The following is a 20,639-nucleotide window of genomic DNA, read 5'->3' as shown; positions in this document are numbered from 1 at the left end:
ATAAGTACTACTAATTTTACAATCTTGGGTTGCTCTAGAATAAGACTACTCCATGTCCTCTCGTGGGTGTGGTACGAGGCGACTAAGGGATATTTCCAAGTAGGGTTGACATTAGCCAAGTGTCCGGTTGTAAAATCACAGCCGAACCATCAAAATTTTAGGCTATTTTTTACGCTGACTCTGGGCTTCGCAGTGTCACAGCCCCGAACGCAACGGGCAAAATGCGAAAATGAGAGAGATCATGCGGTTTTTGTATGATTTTATTAATTACTTAGATAGAAGATATTTATAGTGAGGTCAGTCCGTAAAGTCGAGCTAGTGTGTGTGTACTACATATTTCATTAGACCACAAGAAATTATATTTAGTTTAAACACTAATGGAACGTGCTCAAAAAATCGACTCCCCATACTAACGTCATACGAAAATTATTTTTAAAGCGTGATTAACATGTTATTTGGATAAGGATTAACCTAGATTCCTATAACATATTTTTCAAAAATTTCACCAACTATACAGGGTGACTATTTATACATTGGCAATATTTTGTCTACATGCTCAGTCCACGATCCTGAACAACTTTTAGTATGGAAGTTACTCCGAAATCGCGAAAACAAAATCTGTTGTTCTATACAACATGAAATACCTAAATTGTGGAAAATGTACGCGATTTCAAGGTGCTTCCATACGAAAATTTGTTCAGTACCAACGACTGAGCATGTAGATAACATAATGCCAATGGTGCCAATTTATAAGAAATCACCCTGTATGTCGAAATGTAAAAGTTGTGTTTTAAGTGGTAGAGAATTTTGGAAAATATGCTTTTAAAGAAACCTACGAATAATAAGCCAAGGGACTTTTTCAATAAGAGAGAAGCCACGATAGATCACTGGCGGAATGCATGTACTATCAATAACAAATCGGCACCGTTGTTGTTGTCTTACGGGAAATTTTTCGTGGCGGACTCTAGTCCGTCTTTTCTCAACACCCTTACAACTTCATTGTCTGAATAACTGCCTATATCAAAAACGTTTTGGTAAATACTAATTATGTTATATATAAAAAATATATATATATATATAAAAACAATCCTAATAGCATCTACTATCTACACTCCTTATTTCTTTTGAGTCCTAAAGTGTAACCAACACAGTACGATTATTGTTGAATTACATCGAAAATAAAATCATAACTAATATAATACAAACGAAAGTAATTTCAAATTCTATTTTATTTTACACTATCCCGACTTCGCTAGGGAAAATAATAATTAAAAAGGTAAATAGCCTATGTTACTCCTGAAGGTTTCGTATATCTCTATGCCAAATATCATCAAAATCGATTTGAAGTTCATTCGTTGCAAACAAAAAAAAACATTTTCGTTTATAATTTGTATGGATAACTGTAAAAGTATATTAAGACATCGTAATATTGTTTATATTACTAGGTACTTACATCAAAAATAAAACAGCTGCCATAATCTAACATAATTTATTGGAAAACTCCATAAATTAAAAATGTTACACATACATGAACTACTTACATTACAGCAAAACTAAAAGTGTTTAGCAATCGAAGATCATTTCATATGTGGGAGTCTGTACCAAATGGATTCATATAAATTTTGTAAATATTTGTAAAATATTCTTTATTAACTTTAATATTACATATTTAAGTAGATAATAATCTGGGTTGTAAATATGTATAAGAACCGATTAATACATACAACGTGTCAAAAAAATGAAGAAAATAGTTTTTCGACGAATGACTTTTCTTTGCCATTGTAATACCAAATAGAATGGTCAAGATTGTTTGATGAACACCCAGTGTGGTCAGCCAACAGTAGACAGAACATACATTTAATTTCTGCACTTTCTTGACATATTCGTATATATTATCATTTGTTCGGTATATGACAGTTATTCGCTTTGAGAAAGCGGAACAGACAAGAATTTCATACAAATTTACACCCCCCGTATATGACCCCCGTAAATGACTATTCATTTCGCGGTTGATCTTTTAATAAATGTAGCCTATGTTTTAACTACATGCATACCACTAATTTCATCAAAATCGGTACAGCGGTTTAGCCGTGAAAGCGGAACAGACTTTCGCATTTATAATATTAGTATGGCTGGCAGTGAGTGAATGTTATTCCATTATAAAGCAACCAGCGCATCTAAAAAAATATATGCATTTAAGTAGATATTTTAATTCATCATCAATAAAACTATTTCAACAGGAAAAGTATAGTACATGATGGTCCTACTAAAATTAGTTTTACTATAGGCTTGTAGTCCAACTATTTTTATAGTTACACATAGTACAACCATAAAAATAGTTGGACCACTACACTAAGTAGTTGAACCATAGTCTAACCGGTAGGACAAAGCAGTTGAAATAAATCACTATTATTATTAAGGCCGCATGATTTCAGGTATGGAATCAATACAAATCTATTTAGTACAGACGATATTGATCGATTAGCAGTATAAATCACAGTTGCATTATAAATTATAAAAACCTGCTGATGCTTCGAACTGGAAGCGGACAATTCTTCTGAAGAATCATTGTTAATGGTACAATTGAACCTGGAAAGAAAAAATAAACTTAAAGAAATAGTAAATAATTATAACTTTTGTAAAACTTTATACAGAAATATTTAACTTTTTTCGTAAGTATAAAAGCCACAGCACACGGCACAGGTTTTACCGCACGGCACCCACGAGGCAAAATGACGTTCTTTGAATAGTCGGCTTTAAAACGTCCCTTTAAAACTTTGCATTGACAAGAGCTGACAGCGGGCAGTCTACAATTTTTTTGTCCTTGTCATTTTGCGTCGTGTGAGCGGTGCGGTATATGTGTTCTACGATATTCAAACATTTCATATGAAAAAGAACAAAAGTTTCATAATTTCTGTTGCAAATGTATCGGGCATACATTGAAATGCATTACGTAACTTGCAAATGAGTACTTGATTTTTTTTCCCAACCTAATTTTTATAATCCGGGTCATCACAGGAACGCCCCAAAGCCGAAAGCCCGCTTGATGCTGTCGAAGTAGTATCGCCGCCAGTTGTCGCGCGTCTGCTCCACCTCCGATGCGGGGACTAGCACTTGCTTCAGAGTCACTAGTGTATGATCATCCTGAAGAACAAAATTTTATTGGTAAACCAAGGGAACGCATGTTTAGTGAGTAGCCTTTTGTTAGTGTCCGATCGAGCATTCGGTTTGCATGTCGACCTCAAAATCTAGTTTCGGCCAATAATTCAGCCGCAACTTTCGACCAGTCTCAACTAGATATTTTTACATCAATAGTAGCTGATGGTAATCATAAAAATGTCAAAAACTAGCACGGGGCAGTTTTAATTGTTCAACTATTTTATTTAATCAATTGGAAAATGTCAAAAACTAGCACGGGGCAGTTTTAATTGTTCAACTATTTTATTTAATCAATTGGAAAATGTCAAAAACTAGCACGGGGCAGTTTTAATTGTTCAACTATTTTATTTAATCAATTGGAAAATGTCAAAAACTAGCACGGGGCAGTTTTAATTGTTCAACTATTTTATTTAATCAATTGGAAAATGTCAAAAACTAGCACGGGGCAGTTTTAATTGTTCAACTATTTTATTTAATCAATTGGAAAATGTCAAAAACTAGCACGGGGCAGTTTTAATTGTTCAACTATTTTATTTAATCAATTGGATTATGGGCCTTCAGTTGGGTTAGTGGTCCAACTATACTTTATAGTTGGGCCCATGAGGTCTAATTCACACGTTTAATAAATCCTTCGATAGTGTGTTTCCTTAGGAAGGTTTTTCATTCATTTCATTATTTTTTCACCCCAGCGAATCTGGGGCGGACAGCACATAACTCTTCGATCCTGGAGATAACAAAAACAATTGAACACCAATAGGATCGCGTTTGATCGGGCCGCGCGACAATCGATTGGTTGAATAAATAAGTGGACAGTTTAATATGGCTACTAGCTGTGTCCTAAGATACAAGAATACATGATATTTACCTTTTCGTCAATATTAAATGTAACTTCAGAGAAGTGCTGGTCGGGCCACTGCTTCAGTCTCCAGTACTGCACGATCTTCTTGTTGGGCTGCAGCTCACGGAACTCTCCTGTCACATTCCCACCAAATAGAGCGAATTTACCACCCTTCTCTACATCCATTTTTACATGTCCCTGAAAATTTGATTATAAATTGTTTAGATTTGTAATGAATACTATTCCCAATTACTAAATTAATTAATTTATTTAGTAATTGGGAATAAATTAAATTATAGTAAATATAGTTGGGTAATTAATTATAAAAATAAATAATTGTTCATCACTAAATTAATTGTTAAAGCTGGCAATGTTTATACATATAACCATAAAAAAATATTTAGTATTACAATGTTATTATTCCAAAAATCAATTAATCTGAAAAATTATGTAGCAGTGACTTCACTGCTATTTCAGTTTATATTTTTTTATATTAGTTCTATTTCAGTTTATTTATTTTTTTTATCCACATGATGGAGAAAACAAATACAATTAGTTACATTAATAATACTTACTTGTGTAAAAGCTGTAACCATTTCTATTCGAGTCATAGCATTGTAGAACTCCTCCGCTCTACACTGAAACTTCTCTGACAATTCAATTGTTTTTGTATCTAATTTGCAACCAATCTGTTGATTCTTCGGTGAGATCACAGGTTCCATATTGATTTTCTTATTAAAACCGCTGGTGATCATGGAAACATTGTCGGGTTTTACAGGGGCTTCTCCTTTTTTCGGTAGGATGAGGCCTTTCGAGAATTCCTCTTTGAGGCTACGGATGTACTCCTTCAATTGCTTCCGTATCTCATCTTTCCCCACATTGTGCATGAAAGCCTTGACTCGTTGGGCCTCTTCCCCACTGCCTTTGATTGTTACTGTCATCTGAAAATTATAATTTATAGTGAAAAAAAAAATTTTTTTTTCTTCAAATTCAAAAAGAAAGGTTCACCCAAATTAGCAGCCTCATATAAAAAAAAAAAGAATTATTTTCAAGATTTAGCAACATAATTTTTAAGTCTATTGGGTTGCTGTTAAGATGGGCCCCAGTCAAAGTTATTAAAGTTCATACTTAGATACATAAATCATTACTTATAGAACTTACTTAGAACTTTTCATTGAAAAGTAATGCATGTTATAAAGCTGGACTAAGCAATCAGTAGGTTGAGTAGACTGGAGCCTAGGGCGGCAGATTTTAAAAGGCCACAAATTTTGCCAAAAAATATTTTTGTCATACAAAAAATGTTATTATGTCACATAACATGTCCAATTGAGAAATTTGACATTTCTCTATCAGCTAATACTTTTTGACAACAACTACAAAATTTTAATTGACAAACGGTGGCAATTTCATCAATCAATCACTGATAATTAGACAAAGAAAGATTGAAGGTTAAAGATTGAACACCATCTCAACAACAACAAGGAGGTAACATATAACAAGGAGGAAGACTTTATACATGTCTTGCTGGAATGTGGTCAATATTCTGCCCTACGCGATAGATTTTTAGTCAAAGTGCTTGTGTGTAATGGATTGCTGAACATAGTGTTGAGCAGTCCATTATCACAGGTGGCTAAATACATTTATATCTTGTGGACAAGCATTATGAAAGCTAGATAAGTTTATATTAGAGACCCCCATGAAGCTGACATAGTCACACAAAGTGCACAGAAGCCTTGTCAAAAACTTAGAAGAAAAAAAAAGATTGAAGATTGAACACCATCTCACTGCCATGAATTGCTATCATATTAAATCAGCACTTAGTAACTATTTCAAACACATGCCACATCAAAATCAAATTTATTCTGCATTGAAGCCTGGTGGCAATGAATAATTTTACATGCGGTAGCCTGCTTAACCTAGACTATGACTGTATCTATTCCAAGTTTTACCAAAACAGACAGAAAGACATCTTGTGGTATTTACAATGTTAGTACTTACATCCACTTCACTAACGTCATTCTCTTCAGACAAATTCGGTATCTGAATCTCTCCTTTCACTGTATCCTTGCCACCGGACAGCTGCCCCTCCCACTTCAGCTTGATGTCCCATTCATAGAAGAATATTAACTTTCCTTTCCTATTATTCGCTGTCGCCTCTCCATCTATCTTCTCAACCTCAGTCAATTTACAACTAACACCATTTTGGGCTATTTTAAAATTAGTGAGCAGTTCTTTTAGGCGTTCTTTCGACCATGGTCCTGCGTTTTTCTCCGTCCAATGCCAGTTGTTCACATTCGTTGCGTCCGGTCGCTCCTCCACTATCCAACGAGGGTCGCCTTCTCCCCATTTAGCCATATTTCACTCGATTTTCTGGACCCAAGGACTTTCGATCTTACAATGTTATTTCTATTCAAGGTTTTGTACGAAATATTTGATGTATACCACGTTAGTATCTCCCAACACAGTTGAACACAGTTTCTCGTAGTCAGAAAACTCGGTAAATCGCTAAGATTTCATTCAAAAGACTCCGAATCTTCACACGTTTCGAGAAAAATCGCTTTTCACCAAGCACGACACATTGACAACTTGACACTGACAATTGAGTGAATTCATATGTGATTTAGTATTGCCATTTGAAGATAGGTATCATGAACCCAATTTTGTACATATTTCCTGTCTACATTACAAAAGAAAAACGAAGTACCCAAATAAGATAGAACATTTACATACAGCTTCCTGGTTCATCTCATATTAAAAGCAGCAAACTAGGCATTGTAAAATAGGACACATGAATGAGGGACAAAAGAACACTGTTCTGTTTTTTCTCGTGTATTTCTAACGAATGATGATGATGAGCGAATCTTTAAGAAAACGCAGAACAAAACTCATTTAAACTTTTGTATTTACGTTCGTCATCAATAAGAGTTAGTAAGAGATAATGTAAGTACCCTGTAAAAGAAAATCCTACTATTATTATAATACTATTTTGAGAGGATGTATGTTCGTTACTCTTTCACGCAAAATCGACTCTTTATTTCTAAATTCCCACATTTTCAGTTTTTTTTTTTACATAATATATAATTTCATTATTATGTAATGAAATACACTCCTTGCATTATACAAACGTCCCGATATTTTGGTATCACTGCCTATGTCAGGCAACACTCATAGTTCCTGTAAGTTCTAGAATGTACGAGTACCAACTAAAGAGAAACATCCGGAAAGATGTCAAAAAGCGTTCCGTTTTACATGATAGACATATTACATAGGAAAAAAAAATCTAAAGCTACGCGCTCACGATGCAATAAAGCGTGAATAAAGTAGTATATTAATTAATAATTTCATCTCAGATAAGAACATGTTCTTATTATCTGTGAATTTCAATACAAATGTTAATGTAAAATAATGAAATGCAATAAATCCGTTGTTGATTTTTTATTTTATGCATACAGTTTGATCGTTATTTTTTAGAGGTTGGTGTGATTGTCATTGAATGAGGCGGGAAATTGAAATTCAACCGTCTGTGGAAGGTAATAATATTACTATAAGTAAATATTCTATCCTATGTTGCGTAGAGATAAAAATGGAATTTATTAAAAATGATCTAGTGAACTTGTTATATATTACATACTAGCCCCGCTCCAGGGCTTTGCTCCCGTGGATAAAAAGTTCCCTATGTGTTATACCAAGTTATATTCTACCCGCTTACTAAATTTCATAACAATTCGTCCAGTAGATTTTACGTGAAAAAGAAAAGAAAAGAATTTTGGTTTAAAAACTAACCTACGTATTTATTCTAGGTTATATTCTACCCGTGCATCAAATTCCGTAATAATCGGATTGACATAAATCTTCACAAACTTTCGCATATTTATAATATTAGTAGGACTATGTACCTATAATATAGGATTAAAAGTAAAATCCCCTACATATTTAAATTACCGTTTGGTAAGGTAACACAATTATACAATATTATCTACACATTGTGGATTGTTTAACTTGATACGTCAAGATAAGTAAGTACTTGCATTGTATCCTCGACTATGGCATTACCATTTAATTTTATTGTACTTATGCTTTGAAGCAGTCTAATTATTAAAATATTATAGTTCAGCTCTGTCTTTTGGAATATTGTCTCCGGCCCTCCGGCCAGACAATAGAATCACACAACGAGCTAATCCTAAGTAATAATAAATGCGAAAGTAAGTTTGCCTCTTCACGCTTTATCTGTTCAACCTGAAGTTCGGAGAAGGACATAGGTAGATAGGGTAGGGTAACTTTCATCCCGAAATAAATGTTCCCGTGGTAAATTCACGCGAGCGAAGTCGCGGGAAATAGCTAGTATTTTACAAATCATGAAATTGTCGTATCCTTCATCAGCAATTGGTCGAAACTCGTTATCAAGTGCGAGTGAGATAATAGGCACAAAGGCATAATACCGGCATTCGTATACCTACATACATATTATACCGTCAAACCAGTCTATATTCCGGACGGCAAAGCGCCGGCGCACGCACGTCCACACGCGGCCATACAAATAGAATTTAAAAAATTAAATAACAATGTTCCCATTACGTCGTATCGTTGGCAGCAAGGTGTGTGATCAGTGTATCAGTAAAGAAATATTTTTAAAAATAAGATCTGTTAAAAGAGCACGATCTATATTTGAAAAACTTCGCGATTTTGCATTCCAGATCTTGGAGCAATGGCGCGCTCAAGTAGCAGCTGGTTCAAAAGCACAGATTAAAAACTACAGTTCAGAAAATGCTCCTCGACCTTTGACCATGTTGACCGATGATGAATTAGCTATGAGAGAGACAAGTAAGATTTTGATTGTCACCATTTAATCAATCTCCATTTTATTGCCACGTATCATCCGTTTATCAAGAAGAACATTGGTTCAACTTTAAAATTAAATCGAATTTTGTACTTGCTAGATTCTGTGTCCTATTAAAAATATTAAAATCTAACTAAACATCAGAATTTTTACAAATAAAAATAGAGTAGGTACACTATTTAAAAACTCCATAAATATCTCACGTAGCTATCTAACGTTAATAAAAATCAAACTTAACCATTTATCTGTTACCATATTTACATAAGAAAAACTCCGCTTTGTTTTTCGACTGAGTGAAGTTGTTTACACTTAATAGGTCGGTTATTCAACAATATTATAGTAAGCTGTTGTTAGTAAGACAAATTGATTCTCCTTGATTACCCACAGCACAAAAAGTTTTGTAAATTCGTGAAATATGCCGCCTACTTATCTGCTGCGGCATCGTATTTTTGAATCCTAAATGGATTGAAATTGTTTTGGATATAAGTATATTGCAGCAATCAGACAGTTTTTATATTTAAATCCAAATAGTAGTTAACGTTTTTTAACACACAAATATTTATTAAAATATCTACACTATATATTCTGTGCTACATATCTACAAATACCTATGTCTGTTTATCACAGACTACGGAAAGAATTAATTTACAAAATTTGATATTAATATGCAGTTATCTGTATTTGGTATGTTCACACACCCTAAATTGATAACTTATAGATAAATAGCATTAACAGTATTAATAATTTTGAAGATTCTGCTATAATTTTACAACCGCCTGGCTGATGTCAAAGGTTGACCTTGAGAATACTATTTGCTGCCTATCTGCTACAAAGCCTATGAGTATATCCACCGGAGGATATGGAATGATGATCCTATTTTAGTTATAAGTAACACTTACTTAAGCTTACATAGCCTGAAACTGTATTACGGTAGGTGTACCTATTTGATATGTATGTTTACATACATCTAAGCCACATCTAATCACAGCATTAGCTTAGATGAAAAATTTATCCTGTGGGGCTACGATGAAACATACAACACGTAGCACGTTAATTACGTTCCGGCGTTCTCTCTTTTTTACACGATGCGTACACGATATGGGAAAAAGAGACAGCATGTATATTTAGTAACTTTCTGCGTGTTTGTATGTTCTGTGGTAGGTCTTTAGGTAACTTTTATGAAAATTTTATTGTTTCTTTGTAGATTCACATAAAAAACATCTTTGTCAAACATCAAGATAAGATACAGGGCAATGAAAATAATATCTCTCGGCAACAGAAACGTAATAATGTGATAATATTTAAATTTGAATGTCACTGATAAACGCCCAAAAAGATAAGTGCTAGGGGGCATTGTTATATGCCCCCTAGTCAAATGAAAATGCCAAATAAAATATAGTGCGTAACTGTAATGTATGTGTTGAAAATCGAAAATACCTATTGATCAAATGTGATAATATTTAAATTTTAATGTCACCGATAAACGCCCAAAAAGATAAGTGCTACGGGCATTGTTATATGCCCCCTAGCCAAATGAAAATGCCAAATAAAATATAGTGTGTAAGTGTTGAAAATCGAAAATACCTATTGATCAAATGTGTAGTAGTTAATAATGAGGGTATAGTATACATGATTTAATTTCCTTTCCAGTTAGGAAACTAGCCAGCGAACAAATAGCACCTCTGGTGAAGAAGATGGAAGACGAACACAAAATTGACGAGGGAGTCAGACAAATGCTGTTTGATAATGGCGTACGTATCTTTGCATAATTCATAATAAGAAAAACAACGTCTTGATTTTATATATTTCAATTAGAAATGAAATATGTAACAGTCTGTAAATAACTTTAATTTAACATAATATACGTACCACTATATTGTGCTAGGCACTGTCACTGAAGCCATAATGTCTAGAAGACTAACTAGAATATACTTGCTTTAAAATTCAACCTGAACAAACCTGTATTTGCGACCACTTTGTGAATGGTCACAAATATATAGGTTCACAATATGGATTGTGTATAAATGTGAAAATAAAATCATCTAAGTAGGTAAAGTAGTTAAAGTTGAATAAAATATTTTCTGTACTAAATAACAGGTATGAAACGTGCACATACTTTTTCTATTTCCCAGACGTTTCGGACCTTGTTACAATGATCCGTGGTCAATGGGCGACTGACTCAGCGAGTCATCTCGCCTAGAGAATCTTCTCGCCCAGTGACAACGGACCTTTGTAACAAGGTCCGTCTGGGAAATAGAAAAGGTATGTGCGTGTTTAATACCTGTTATTTAATACATAATTATGCAACGCGAAAGTTTAAAAGTAAATATTTTCTGGTTGACTATAAAACAGAAAAACACCACCAAGTATCGAGTAGGTACTTATATATTTAAAACTTATGAAGGATTCAAGATAAAAAATATACAAATCATCAAAACACACCCTTTAGCTTATGGGCATCGAAACCCCAGAGGAATACAGCGGTTCCGGCTGTGGTTTCCTAACAATGATGTTGGTAGTCGAAGAACTGTCCAGAGTGGATCCCGCAGTGGCCGCGTTGGTGGACATCCACAATACGCTGGTCAACTCCTTGTTCATGAAACTGGGGACAGAGGAACAGAAGAAGAAGTATTTGACCAAATTGTGCACGGAATACGTAAGTATTTCTTTTAAAACATCATGATTTTAGTACTAGAACTATAAAGAGTGGATTCGGCAATGGCTGCGTTGGTAGATATCCACCATATGCTAGTTAACTCATAATGGTACTAGACGAAGTTATATCAAGTGTGGGTCCAGCCGTAGCCACGTTGGCACACGCTGCTATTTTTGGACAAATGTCAGTTTTATGCCTACCTAGAGAATATATGATAAGTAAATTCAAAGTTAGGATCAAAGGTTCATTTGCCTCACCTCATTAGCTACTAGACGGAGAAAGAAAATAAACTAAGACCAGTTATAATGATCAAATCTTTTGAATGGTGGTGAAGACAGTTAATTAAGTAAAGACTTTCGTGCGTCGAAATACGTTGATCGAAATAATACAGATTTTCATTACACTTCTAACGCCATATAAATATTAAGGTGTTTTTCAAAGGTAGATATGAGAGACCTTATGAATAAATAAACAAGTTTATGGGTTATCTTATCGTAGAAATGTGAAGCATGATAATATTTGTAAATCGAGAAGTATATAGAAGCAGAATTCATACTTTGGTCCTTACTCTAACAATCATGCTAATTTGCCCCACCATATAGGCAATGTGATAAAATGTTTTATGTTCATTACGTAAGCCAGAACCGAATAAAGATAAGAATATATTGTAGATTACAATGTTATGGGTCTTATGAGTAGTTATGAGCCACTTTAAATAAATAAATAAATAAATTAGGACAAATCACACAGATTGAGCTAGCCCCAAAGTAAGTTCGAGACTTGTGTTATGGGATACTAACTCAACGATACTATATTTTGTAACAAATACATATAGTATAGATAAACATCCAAGACCCGGACCAATCAGAAAAAGATCATTTTCCATCATGACCCGACCGGGGATCGAACCCGGGACCTCTCGGTTCAGAGGCAAGCAGTTTACCACTGCGCCACCGAGGTCGTCGTTATAGTAACAGTATCTTAAAGAAAGATAAATAAAGAAAATATTTCAATGAAATTAAAAACTTCGTTTCTGATGTTCAATTTTACGACTAAATATTTAACTAATATACATTTTCACCATCAGGCCGGCAGCTTCTGCCTCACGGAACCTACTTCCGGGTCAGACGCGTTCGCGCTCAAGACTGTGGCTAAGAAAGATGGCGACCATTACGTCATCAACGGCTCCAAAATGTGGATCTCAAACTCTGATATCGCTGGCGTCTTCCTTGTCATGGCTAATGCTGATCCTTCTCAGGTAATGTATTATACGTAATACTACGTCAATTAATTACAGTTAATTTTACAATAAAATATAAAGGGTAATTAATAACTAAACTAAAACTACCGAAACACCAAACAATGCCCGTGAGGCATCGTGCCATATCAACCCGTTTTATCATAAGCATTGATTGATAGGTTTGATGGATTCGAAATTTAGTCCAAATACCGATTTAACATGGTTCATTATATATTACGCGCACTTATCACTTGTTGACCTAGTGAAATCAGTAAAAACAATCATGTTTGTATGGCGTAATGATTTTGATAATAATATGCAAACATTTCATAATACTATAAGTATCAATAATTTACATAGATGTTCATAAATAATAATAGTTTACTCTCAAGTAAATGTTTTCAAGAATCTGTTCACAGAAAGTTTGCCTTTATCTTGACATTTCCAATGGTTATATCTAACTTATAAGTATATATATATATATATATATATATATATATATATATATATATATATATATATATATATATATATATATATATATATATATATATATATACACTAAAACTGCTTCATCAGAAATCACACTTTCTATTGTTTTTGAGTTCTTTTTTGTAATTAGTATTTATAATTGTTTGTACTTAAGTACTTGTTAGTTTTATCCAGCCGTAGGTATAGGTACCTATTAAAGCTTATACCACAGACCACTCAACCTGGTTGAATGGTCTTAGCCCTGTGGCTAACAACCACTGTTGGTTTGAGACTTAAATTGATCAATCTTCGCTAAACTCCATGCTAATAAATTGAAAAATCCTGTGGTCGCGTGATGTGACTCATTATATTAAGTATACTCTCTATACTCTCATTATATAAAGTAGCTTATTATCTCCTGCCAGGGCTACAAAGGCATTACATGCTTCATAGTGGAGCGCGACTCACCAGGCCTGTCAGTCGCGAAGCCTGAGAACAAACTGGGAATACGCGCTTCGGGGACTTGCATGGTGCACTTCGATAACGTGAGGGTTCCCGAGGGAAATATCCTGGGAGAATATGGGAAAGGGTGAGAAAGGTTTTTCCTCTATTTAAACTAAAGCAAACATGTCGATTAATACACAAATTGGCCGAAGCAATGAACACATGTCGTGAGGTTATAGCTCAGATAAATGTCTTAGTCTTCAAATGAGGTGCCTCTCTCCAAACTATGGCTCACTTACTGTCGTTCCCTGTCACCTGCACATTGAAGGACCTGTTTGACGCCACAAATAATACCGTTTCAATGGCGTCACATATAGGTCTTTCAGTCCACTTCGCACGGTCGTCGGCTTCCCTAGATGTCGGATCATTTGCACGCATAATGATCCTTGAAGATATATCAAGCACTTCTTGGGTTTGACACTTCTGCCAAGGACAGGCAGAAACAGCATATTCAGGCATTTGTTCCCTACGTAATGTGCCGGTTTTTAATGCAACTTATGTTTATGTATTATTCAATAAATAGTTCATCAATCTATACTATATCTTTGATGCCCACAATAATCCGGTTTGAACCGGTGTAATAACTCATGTTTCTTCTGTAAATGAGACAACAAAGACTACATCGATCTAAAAACTTTTTTGTTATTTCAGATACAAATACGCAGCCGGTTTCCTGAACGAGGGTCGTATTGGTATTGCAGCTCAAATGATCGGTTTGTGTCAAGGTTGTATGGACGCCACAATTCCCTACACTCTTGACAGGAAACAGTTCGGAAAAAGCATTTACAGCTTCCAGGTAAACACTTACAATAAAGTTTTATGTAGGGGCTAAAGAATAAAGGCCAGTAGTCTTTTCTTATCTTTTTGAGAAATACTATTTTATTTGTCGTGAAAATATGAAAGTCTAATTTTTAAGAAAGATTTGTGCCATATTTACTAAGGGCATTCATAACTCCTAACTGGTGACCATAATATGAAGGAAGAGCATGTCAACCTGACTATTAAAGATGCTGAAGACCATGCCAAGTGGACTCGACATCCACGGGATAAAATGGAGTTGTCCTATTCAATGGCGGAACCACACGCCACGTCAATAGATTGAAGATATCTATCTTATTAAACATTAAAAATTAAATAAATAAATATATAAGGACAAATCACACAAATTGAGCTAGCCCCAAAGTAAGTTCTAGACTTGTGTTATGGGATACTTACTCAACGATCCTATATTTTATAATATTTACATATATAAGATAAGATCATTTTCCATCACGACCCGACCAGGGATCGAACCCGGGACCTCTCGGTTCAGAGGTAACCACTTTACCACTGCGCCACCGAGGTCGTCATAATAGTCAGGCTATATGTCCCTTAGTCGCCTCGACATCCTCGATAATATGGAGTTGTCCTAATCAACGACGGAACCACACGATTAGGTTGAAGGTTGAAGATAACAATCTCATGATACATTGCAAATTAATGATGCTTTGTAATGTAAATCCCCAGGGCATCAGCTACCAGATAGCGCACTTGCAGACCCAGCTGGAGGCGGCGCGGCTGTTGGCCTACAACGCGGCGCGGCTCAAGGAGAACGGCGTCGAGTTCGTCAAGGAAGCCGCCATGGCCAAATACTTCGCCTCGGGTATGGTTACATTTTGCAGGGGATCTACCATGAAACATATAACACGTGGCACGTCATTGCGTCCACACGTTCTGAGAAACAAAAAAAAATGGCGAAAAAATAAAGACAGCACGTGGATAGGCCTTCTATAAGGCTCAACGCAGACCTTAGTTGAAGAAGAAATAGGAGAAACGTTCAGATGAGATATTTTATTTTTAGTAAAACACACGGGTAACTGGACTTCATAAGTGTTCCTAGTCTGCCACAAAAATAAGGCTTTTGGCCTTTTTATTCTGCGTCAATTCACAACTAAAAGGGTGATAAATACAAGTGGTGACATAATTCAAAAACATAACAGCCAGGTCCCATTGCTACGTTGCGTTGACTTACAATGCGTTTCCGTTATCTACATTTTATATTTAAAAAATTGATTTCAGAAATTGCCCAAACCCTGACATCCAAGTGCATTGACTTCATGGGTGGAGTAGGATTTACGAGAGACTTCCCACAGGAGAAATTCTTCAGAGACGCAAAGATCGGGACCATCTATGAAGGCACCAGCAATATGCAACTGCAGACAATAGCCAAGCTCATAGAGAGAGAGTACAAGCAATGAACATAAATCTATATTCGAATTTAATAGAGATTATTTAGTTAAGAAACAAATTCCCTTTCCCCCATTAAGTACAATTTAAGTACATTGGGATTGGTAGACTATTTTGTAAATATTATTGTGATTTATCCATTCCAAATTGAGATATTGTGAATCAAAAATGTAAAGAATGATATTCCCACTTTTTTAAACATGTTGATAATGTTTTTATGTAAACCCCTTGCAATTTACATTTTTTTTTTACTGTTTATATAATAAATTTTTTAAAATGTGATTGGCTATTTTTACTTCTTCTATTTGAATTTTAACTATTTTATCCTTAAAAGTTTGTATATTCTTACAAATACATTGAAGAAATCAAACTAAAAAGTATTTTGGCATAATTTATTTGCAACTTTTACTTTGTTTCATACTATTGTTATTAAAATTAACACTATTTACAGAGAACCTTTTAGCTACTTCCACAGTTTTATGGCTTAGGGTCATGTGGCAATTTAAATCCAACCATTTTTGCTGTTTCGGCAACAGTTCTTTCACCTCTTCCTTTAAATTCCACATTGATTTCCATATATCTCCTAGAATACTGCAAGTAGTCACAATATGTCTTTGCCTTAAAATGCATCTCATCAATGGCTTTACACAAATGTTGGTCTGTGACTTGGTATTTACGATATTGGCTCATAATGTATCGCACCATTTGGTTTTCAGATAACTTTTTTGTAGTGCTTTGTTTCCGAATCTCAGAGAGCAACTGCCTGAGTGTGACCAGGGTGGGTTTTGAAGTTATTGAAGCCATTTTACACCTTCAAACAAATCAAATATTCAATTTTTCAACCATATGAGATGTTATAAATTCTTCTGTATTTTCATAATTTGGTTTCTCCCCTTTATTCCAAAAATCTGTTTCATCTATTCTCTCAACAGAAAAATGATGAATGGATGTGTCATTAAAAATGTCAGTATATTTAAAACTGTTTTGTAATACAATCTCTGAAGTATAGGTATGGATTTTGAATATGTACGGAACTGTCTCCAATATTATTCTACTAGGTTGATTGTCAAATAAAGATGAAAAGCTGTTTGAAATAAGAATACATTTTTGAAGATTAGCACTCCAGTTGCTCCAAAGGAAATTATTTGTCAATTGTTTAGGACAGTGAGGGAAGTAGGCGATTGTAATTGCTTCATCAGAAATTACATAACTTCCTTCATTATTTTCATCTATCACATCAAGCTGAAGACGTTTTAAGATGTCACATTCGTCCCTATAAAATATTGGATCGTGTACCAAGACTTTCTGGGGCTCACACGCCTTTTTAAGGCACAACAGAAGCGCCAATTGGTAGCGGGAGATATTGCATTCAGCAAAATGCCCTAAACCAAAACAAACTATTTCTACGACTTTTCTGTTCTTTATGACTGTACTTACAGATTTTGATAGTTCAGTTAGATATTCTGAATTTCTCAAATCCTCAACAGCACTCTGTATTCGGCTGAAAAACACAATGAAACTGTAATACCTGTATAACCTTAAAATACAAACACTGAATTTAACAGACTAAAAGAAAACTTACGTAATAACTGTATCAATGTCCACTTCTAACTCTTGTTTGACAAAATTAATATCTCTTCTAGGTAATCTGGTTTGCTTTTTCGAAGATTTTTTACTTTTTACAATTTGAAAACCTTCAATATCGAAAGACGATTTTGACATTTTATTTTTATTGTTGTCAGACACATGTTCACATATGACAGTGACATTATATTACTTTATTAATTCGGTTTTGCATAAGGTATCTAACACTCTTCACAGAATCCTGTCGGTTTACTGGACTACCAAAGCGGTAGAGTAGGTTACAAAGGAAAGCATAGGACAGAGGATATCTATATCTATAAAGGATTCTATTCAGGTTATTGATGGTGGCCCACTTTGTAAATACGTTGATTTCTCTACAGATCAGGGCCAATATAATCGGTTTGCTCGCTACTAGATATATTTTGTATTACATTTACCTTTGTGTGTTACCTATTCCAGTTTATTTCATTTATATTTCGTCAAATCAGTTTCTGATTTAAACATTTGTGTGATCGAAACAGTTGGCATATTTCAATAAACCGCATCAGGTAGGTAGGTACCTACATATTACAAAAACCACAGAAATGAGAAATACATTTATTGCAATGCTATGCCGCCGCTGCCGCATTACCTACCTAGTTACAAAATTAGTCATTCATTGTGCCCATATTTCAGGTCAGCAGCTGCAGTCCTGTTCGATGTTACAGAAAATTATTGTTGCTGAAAAAAAATGCTGAAACAAATAGAAAAGGACTCGCTCTGAGGGTTCTCTATGTATAATTTACTTTTTTTCTTGTAATAATAGGTATAAGTACTACCTATTTACATCTTTCGGATTTTTCCTATTTATTTGTATATAAGGACTTCTTGCCAAAATTAATTTAGGTCAAAGAGAAAAACCCTAGGATTTTGATGCCCCTGTCTTTTGTTCACAAAATATATTTTGTTTGGGATGATTTTTATTTGAAATTGACAAATATCAAGTATTTGTTTACGTGTGGTGTCACCAGTGCCGTTTGGAATGTTTTTAAGAATTGTTTGTCTAATTTTAGGTACCTAGGTATTGTTCTATTGTCCTAAATTCATAAATAAAAACTGTATGTCGTAACATCAATTCGATAATCTTTCAGCGTTGTAGTTATAGGTACCTAGTTGACTTGAATTATGGGTCCAGCCTGCACAGAGTGTAGGTACTCGGTGTCAATTTATGACGCCGAAGCGACACACATTGTGACGAAAATATTCAGCGGGTACCTAGGTAACACTGGCGCGAAAACTGGTATTTCGATATCAGCTGCTCTTATAAATCAAAAAAACATCGACGACATTTGTAAATGCGTTAACCCATAGGTATTTTTAATTATTGAACCTAGACAGTTATATTTTGAAAAGTATTGTGATTTCCTAGCATTATATTAAAGGAAAGATTTTACTACGTGCATCTATCTATCTATGGTAGATATACCTACTTAATAATTATTATATTTTTATATTGTTATCAGTAATTTGTAGTTCACACGCAAATAAAATGAAAATATCAAATTCAAATTCAAAATTATTCAATTTAGGATGATATACATCACTTTGACGTCAAAAAATTACTTAAACTAAGTCTACTGCCGGCTTCCAAAGCGCAGGTGAAGAAGAAGCAGCGCAACAAACTTCACCGCAGCCTTTTCTCCAAGGACGTCAATTAACAAATGTCTTATACATATGTTAAAAATTAGGAGGACGAATTTACATCATTATTAAAAATGACAAAATTTGAATGAATAAATAAAATAAAAAAAAATTGTATCTCCAATAAAATTATTGAAAATTGTCATACAAAAAAATATATATAAATAAAAAGCTAAATGTACAAAACGTACGTAATAATGTCATAATCAATTACATATGTTATGAGGATACTGCACCATGCTTGGGCCAGACATTATTGTCGTTCACATAATCATCAGACTTGTAGGTAATATGCCTTTTTACGTACTAAGTACTTCTTTTATATAATTTCAAAATTTTTTGTCCGGTAAATCAAGAATCCATTTAGGCAATTTATTATAAAAATGGATACAGTTCCCAACAAAAGACGTTCTAACTTTGGCCAACCGATGCCCGGGGACAAACAATTTATCTTTATTACGTAAGGCTCTATCAGTGTAATCACCAACTTTTTTTAATAAGTTTAAATTTTTCCGGACATGCATAATGTTGTCAAATATGTATTGTGAGGGTAAAGTTAAAATATTAATATCTTTAAAAAAATCTCTAAGGGAATCCCTTCTCCTCAAACCATATATAGCACGGATTGCTCTTTTTTGTAAAATCAATACCTATACGAACTAGGAAATTACCGCAACGTGGTTGTTCTAATTCTAATGCCATTATCACGACAATCATTTTGTTGCGCTTGCATTGCAAGTTGCAACATGGTAATCATTACTATATTTATATGGATTTGTTAGGGAGGTAAGTAGGTAGATACGTACCTACTGTTTTTCTTATTGTGAACTTTCTAATCGCAAATATTTTTTTGTTTTATTATAATTACATAGATATATTACTTCCAATGGACATGGTAATGTCAAAATTTAACAATGGTAGTACTGTGTGTGTTACACCTACTGTTATATTGTTTACATGTTAGGACTTGAAAGAAAACATGGAGTATAATATTATAACAATGAATAATGACTTTCTGTAACTACTTACTCGTACTTATATGATACAACAGATAAGTATACTTATCTATTTATCTCTCCTATAGGTACTTTCTCGTTGATTAGGTAGCTAACCTTTATCCTTATTTATTATTCCATTAGGTATTTACTTTCAACCATTTTTGTCCAAAGACCTATTTCCCACGTAGCGATATGTGTACGACCTTGATCAAGTATTTGGGTTAAAGAAATTGGCTGCCATCATGCGGGTCGAATGTGATGTGACGAATAATGGTCCATTGTCAATGCTAGGTATCAAACCACAATAGGCGAATTCGAATCACGATCCTGTATTCGTTCCAACATACCGTAACACAAATAAGGCGACTATAAACTTCTACCTAACATTTATTATTAGTCAAGTTAGTTTAGTCACAGACCGACGCCTCTGGACGCTCCCGAAAATA

The 20,639-nt window shown here is 34.3% G+C and overlaps 3 protein-coding genes across 4 annotated transcripts; 1 reads left to right on the top strand and 2 right to left on the bottom strand.

Annotated features, from left to right (window-relative positions):
- Window positions 1-1,475: 1,475 nt before the first annotated feature.
- LOC128671968 (uncharacterized protein) lies at window positions 1,476-6,592 on the bottom strand. The gene is made up of 5 exons (XM_053748825.2): window positions 5,996-6,592; window positions 4,573-4,938; window positions 4,025-4,195; window positions 2,991-3,144; window positions 1,476-2,589 (listed from the first exon to the last, which is right to left on the bottom strand). Exons 1-4 carry the CDS (start codon window positions 6,350-6,352, stop codon window positions 3,013-3,015), a joined length of 1,026 nt encoding a protein of 341 aa, XP_053604800.1. The 5' UTR covers window positions 6,353-6,592; the 3' UTR covers window positions 1,476-2,589; window positions 2,991-3,012.
- Window positions 6,593-8,440: 1,848 nt separating this feature from the next.
- Window positions 8,441-16,211, top strand: LOC128671914 (uncharacterized protein). Its single transcript, XM_053748754.1, has 9 exons — window positions 8,441-8,592; window positions 8,692-8,818; window positions 10,485-10,585; window positions 11,284-11,490; window positions 12,578-12,748; window positions 13,627-13,790; window positions 14,357-14,501; window positions 15,212-15,347; window positions 15,764-16,211. Exons 1-9 carry the CDS (start codon window positions 8,560-8,562, stop codon window positions 15,940-15,942), a joined length of 1,263 nt encoding a protein of 420 aa, XP_053604729.1. The 5' UTR covers window positions 8,441-8,559; the 3' UTR covers window positions 15,943-16,211.
- Window positions 16,212-16,309: 98 nt separating this feature from the next.
- On the bottom strand, window positions 16,310-17,680 carry LOC128671915 (protein FMC1 homolog). 2 transcript variants are annotated; one of them, XM_053748756.2, is made up of 2 exons: window positions 17,514-17,677; window positions 16,310-16,742 (listed from the first exon to the last, which is right to left on the bottom strand). In XM_053748756.2, the coding sequence occupies exons 1-2, from the start codon at window positions 17,651-17,653 to the stop codon at window positions 16,409-16,411; spliced, it is 474 nt and encodes a 157-aa protein (XP_053604731.1). In that variant the 5' UTR covers window positions 17,654-17,677; the 3' UTR covers window positions 16,310-16,408. The 2 variants fall into 2 exon arrangements, with proteins under 2 accessions (XP_053604731.1, XP_053604730.1); XM_053748755.2 differs by having other exon boundaries at window positions 16,616-17,432; window positions 17,514-17,680.
- Between the last annotated feature and the right edge of the window lie 2,959 nt (window positions 17,681-20,639).

This window comes from Plodia interpunctella, chromosome 8, assembly GCF_027563975.2.
Source record: "Plodia interpunctella isolate USDA-ARS_2022_Savannah chromosome 8, ilPloInte3.2, whole genome shotgun sequence".
Taxonomy (NCBI): Eukaryota; Metazoa; Arthropoda; class Insecta; order Lepidoptera; family Pyralidae; genus Plodia; species Plodia interpunctella.
The sequence above is the reverse complement of the archived record's forward strand: the minus strand, read 5'-3'. Positions and strand labels throughout refer to the sequence as shown.